At 36.8% G+C, this 5,008-nt stretch overlaps 1 protein-coding gene across 1 annotated transcript in view; it reads left to right on the plus strand.

Annotated features, from left to right (window-relative positions):
• The window catches only part of LOC111448889 (transportin-1-like), an 11,886-nt gene continuing 6,878 nt past the window's right edge, over positions 1-5,008 (plus strand). Inside the window, exons 1-13 of the mRNA XM_023088669.1 lie at positions 1-414; positions 838-1,125; positions 1,516-1,605; positions 1,784-1,861; positions 1,963-2,043; positions 2,690-2,740; positions 2,944-3,029; positions 3,464-3,530; positions 3,627-3,683; positions 3,765-3,794; positions 3,942-4,001; positions 4,114-4,227; positions 4,662-4,775. Coding sequence (XP_022944437.1) covers positions 232-414; positions 838-1,125; positions 1,516-1,605; positions 1,784-1,861; positions 1,963-2,043; positions 2,690-2,740; positions 2,944-3,029; positions 3,464-3,530; positions 3,627-3,683; positions 3,765-3,794; positions 3,942-4,001; positions 4,114-4,227; positions 4,662-4,775 — 1,299 coding nt within the window. The 5' untranslated portion in view covers positions 1-231. The remainder of the gene's footprint in view (positions 415-837; positions 1,126-1,515; positions 1,606-1,783; positions 1,862-1,962; positions 2,044-2,689; positions 2,741-2,943; positions 3,030-3,463; positions 3,531-3,626; positions 3,684-3,764; positions 3,795-3,941; positions 4,002-4,113; positions 4,228-4,661; positions 4,776-5,008) is intronic.

Here is a 5,008-nt window from a genome sequence, read left to right on the forward strand (position 1 = left end):
CGATACTGTCGCTCACGCCTGATATCTTAACCCGACCCACCTATATAATTCCATCTCTTTCTTCCCTCACCGGCCGCTTCCAAAAATTCTTTTATCCTAGTTCTTAATTTTTTTCTATTCAACCAAATTTCGGCTACGTCCCTTAGAACCCTTTACTTTACTGTCTACACTTTTCATTTGGTTTCCAGTTTCGCTTATTTATTGGGTTTGTTATTTGGTTCCAAGATTGATATGGCGGCGAGTGCATCTTGGCATCCTCAGGAGAATGGGTTCAACGAGATCTGCGGCTTACTCGAGCAGCAGATTTCTCCTTCTTCAAATTCTGATAAGTCCCAGATTTGGCAGCAGCTTCAGCAATACTCCCAGTTCCCTGACTTCAATAACTACCTCGCTTTTATTCTTGCGCGCGCTGAGGTTCTTCCACTTCTCTTTTGGCGCTTTTGTTTAAATGTTCTTGCAATTCGCTTATTGGGTATTCATGGGATTGGTTGGATTGGACCGTGTGCTTCTTGAGACTTCTGGGTTTGACAGAGATTGTAGAGTTGGGATTAATTTGTGGGTTCTTGGTGGATTATTAATCTAATCGGCTAAGCTTTGCTCTTGACTTCAGTCAATGGCGAGTAGCATTTTTAATTAGTTTGCTATCTGTGCTCTGTTACACACGGACACACTCACACACTAAAACTGAAAAAGTGGAAGGTAAGTGGTGGGTTCAATCAATGTTTGATCACGGACTTTTCTGAACCATGGTTGTATTTAGATTTAGCCTGTCATGTATTTGCAATATTCTAGGTTTGAAATTAAGAAATTGAGTTGATATATTGGAACTTTCTACAGGGTAAATCAGTTGAGGTTCGACAAGCTGCTGGCTTGTATCTGAAAAACAACCTTAGAACTGCATACAAATCGATGACTCCTGCGTTTCAGCAATATATTAAAACTGAACTGTTGCCATGCATGGGAGCTGCGGACAGACATATCAGGTCTACGGTTGGGACGATTATCAGTGTCGTTGTTCAACTAGGCGGAATATTGGGGTGGCCTGAGTTGTTGGAAGCACTTGTAAGATGCTTAGACAGTAAAGACCAGAATCACATGGAAGGTGCCATGGATGCTTTGTCCAAGGTCTTACTTTCTATCCTACAATCTTACCTTGACGATTTTTAAGAGGTTTAAATGCAAGGACTAAAATTCTGGTCATATAATTGTTCATTCTATATTCTATACAAGTTTGGTGAAGTTCAATGCTTAGATTAGACTGCCCCTTGAGGGAGGGTTGTGTTGTTTGTTAATTGAATAATTTGGTTCCGGCAGACTTAAAATTTTGATATTTTGGTTCATACTAGAATCAGGTATGCTGGGCCTTCAATTTTTAAGTGTTTTATGCAACCTCTCTTAATGAAGATCTGCAATATAGCTTTATATTGAATTTATTTTGTAGCGTTTTGAAACGTAGGTGTGTGTTAACAAGCTTTGACATTTCTATGTATATGTGCTTTACAATTTTTGGCTTAGATTTGTGAAGATATACCTCAAGTGCTTGATTCAGATGTACCCGGATTGCCTGAACGCCCAATCAACATATTTCTTCCTAGATTATTTCAGGTATGGTTGGCTTGTATCGTCTTGTTTCGTATCTATTTTTCTACTTATAGTTACCACTGACTCAATTGGCATTGTAACATTATCTACCTAGAGCCGTCGAGTTCTTTCAGTTCATTTTTTTCATTTTTACCTGTTAAAACTCTGTCTCCTGACTCGTGGTTGGGTTTTCTTTGAGCAGTTTTTCCAGTCGCCACATGCTACATTGAGAAAACTTTCGTTGAGTTCTGTGAATCAATACATTATGCTGATGCCCACGGTAAGTTTCGAGTGTGTGATAAACTTACTCATTTTGCTTATTTTGAACCTTGTTTTGGTCTTTATGTTGATAGTTGTTGTTTACAATATATATGATTGCAGGCGCTATATATATCCATGGACCAATATCTTCAAGGTTTATTTGTTCTTGCTAATGATCCTACCTCGGAAGTGCGAAAGCTGGTTAGTGTTTTATTCTAAGTGCGTGTAGACCATGTATTATTATGCCTTTTCGTCAAGAGAAATTTGATACGAGATTGATGCATTCTTCTCAATGTGATCTTTAATGCAAAATATATCTCTTGTAAATTTAAAAAATATAGTTTTAACTCTCTCTTATCCAGTTGGAGAAGTTTTCTGTTGTCTATTTGGATCGGTTTTCTTTTTTGTATAAAATATTTTTTTTAGATTGTTACGTCGACATTGTTGGTTCTTAAGCTCCCGAAAAAGTTTGGTGTTATTTTTGTGTTTTTGATGTCTCTTTGTTTATAATTGGAATGTACTCGTCTAATGTCCATATGGTGGGCTTTGTTTATAATTGGAAAAAGTTTTACACCCATATGGTGGGCTTAGAGTAGTTTAATTTAAAGTTTTGATACAATTGAATTTACGGTAAGAATGAACTTAAGCTTTTGGGTTGATTGACGGTTTAACATGGTGTCGGAGCAGAAGACCATGTGTTCTTCTAACCTCGTTAGTGTCGTTTTGAACCTAATAAATATCAATCTTCATGTGTTGCCACAAGGGAAAGTGCTTAAGCTTTTGGGTTGATTCGTGATTTAACGAGTAATTTTCATTCTCTTCTTTTCTTTGCATCTATGTCATGCAGGTTTGTCAAGCATTTGTACAGCTAATTGAAGTACGCCCAACTTTCTTGGAGGTTGGTTTCATATTTGCTCCTTGTTTGGATTACGTACCAAATTTTAATCATTTCCTGTCTTTTGTGCCTCGTACATGAAAAATGAGTCGGCTTCTGTCTAGTTTCTTCTTTTTCCAGACATCTAATTTTGTCGTTCTTTAGACTACATTAATATCTTTTTTGCTGCATTTCTTGAAAAAACTGTTTATCATGTGATTTTGCAGCCACACCTGCGGAATGTGATCGAATACATGTTGCAAGTCAATAAGGATGCTGACGAGGAAGTTTCACTTGAAGCGTGTGAATTTTGGTAATCGCATCTTTTAAACTATACACCTCTGTGTCTGTCTTAACTATACAGCCCAAGTCTACCTTAGCAGATATTGACTCTGATACCAATCTGTCACGACCCGATTTTCGAGGCTTTGAAACTCGGACCGTGACCAAAAAGACAAAAGCGAAAACAAACGAAAATAAAAGACCTGACTTGCAAGGAGAAACCTCTCATGTGAAATGACGGTAGATAAGATGTAATTACGAAATGGAAAATGGAGAAGATAATTTATCCCAAAATAAAGCTTCTTTTGCTTATTGTCATTGTAAATCATGAACCGTATTGTCCTTGGCCTTTGAGACCGCTAATGGATGACGACTCTTTTTTAAAATCCCCCCCGTGACCTAATGAATACTTGTGTTGGTTATTTTCTTTGTTAAATCTGCTTCATTTTAAGTTATGCTTGGCAGGTCTGCATATTGTGATGCTCAATTACCTCCAGAGAACTTAAGGGAGTTCTTGCCACGTTTAATTCCAGTACGGCACATGCTCACACAAATATTTTCTTTCTTTTGATACCTTGTTGTTGAGACATTTGTAATGCTTTTCATGTGCACATTTCAACTTCTGTAGGCATTATTGTCAAATATGGTGTATGCTGATGACGATGAATCGCTTCTTGAGGCCGAGGTGAACTGTCATACTTAATTTTTTTTATGATTGCCAATTAGTATGGTTCATGATGTGTCTTCCTTATACTCGTTTTTACAGGAAGATGGATCTCTTCCAGACCGAGAGCAGGTATGATCTTTTTTCTTCATTGTTGATTTCGAAGAGCATAAGCGGGAAATAACAGTGTTTCACCACCTTGATGTCTTGATGAATTACGTGCTATTTACTTACCGGCGTCATCTTTATTATTATTTTGCTGGTTTTTTTTCACTGCAGGATCTAAAACCCCGTTTCCATTCGTCAAGATTACATGGATCAGATAATGCAGAAGATGATGTACGTTGTGTTAATATTTTTCTTATTGTTGGCTTATTGGTTTCAATCAACAAATAAAGTCTTCATAGTATGTTTTATTTTCCTCTAATATAAACATCTTTGCATAATTCAGGATGATGACATCGTAAATATATGGAACTTGCGCAAATGCAGTGCTGCAGCTCTTGATATTCTCTCAAATGTGTTTGGGGATGAAATTCTTCCTATATTGATGCCTATTGTTCAGGTAGGCAAATAATCGAGCCAAAGAAGCCGAACCTCTGTCGTGGAATATTTCCTTTCATCTTCTTTCCTTCGCTTACCTTTCACTATTTTCGTTTCTATTTCCTTTTGTTTCATCAGTCGGTCAGGACATCCACTGTGAAATTTATCTTGTATTATCTGTTCTTCCAGTTATGTGCTGTTTTATTTATTTTCTTCCCCACAACTGTTTTAGATTTCTGTTTATTTACTGAAGCAATGGCATGATTTGTACATTCATTAAATGACGTTCTTCATTAATATCGGCCTTGTTCTCGTTCTTCATTACTAAGGGAATTGTAAGTTCTATAGACTTATTTGGGTTTTGGTATATTGCGCCCAAGAATTCCTCCTAGTTTTAATTTCTTCCTTGCTAGATGTTTTATTCTGATATATGAACCTTTCCGAGACGCGTATTAGGTCCATTTGTCAACTAATAGTGATGAAGCCTGGAAAGAAAGGGAAGCTGCTGTATTGGCTCTTGGTGCCATTGCTGAAGGTTGCATTAGTGGACTTTATCCTCATCTGCCTGAGGTGATATATTATGTGTCTTTAATCAGCCATTGTTCATGTTGATATAATTGCTCGTATCTCAATGAAGTTTCTTAAACAAATCCTGCTCATTGTTTTTAATAGTTCCATTTCCTATGATTGGCATATTGCAGTATCTTATAGCTTCATGTTGTTCATATTGCTTGCTTTCTGACCTGTAAAGTCGAAATATTCTATAATTCGTGTTTTTTTTTTTTTTTTTTTTTTTTTTAGAT

The sequence above is a fragment of the Cucurbita moschata genome, unplaced genomic scaffold, assembly GCF_002738365.1.
Source record: "Cucurbita moschata cultivar Rifu unplaced genomic scaffold, Cmos_1.0 Cmo_Scf00010, whole genome shotgun sequence".
Lineage (NCBI taxonomy): Eukaryota > Viridiplantae > Streptophyta > Magnoliopsida > Cucurbitales > Cucurbitaceae > Cucurbita > Cucurbita moschata.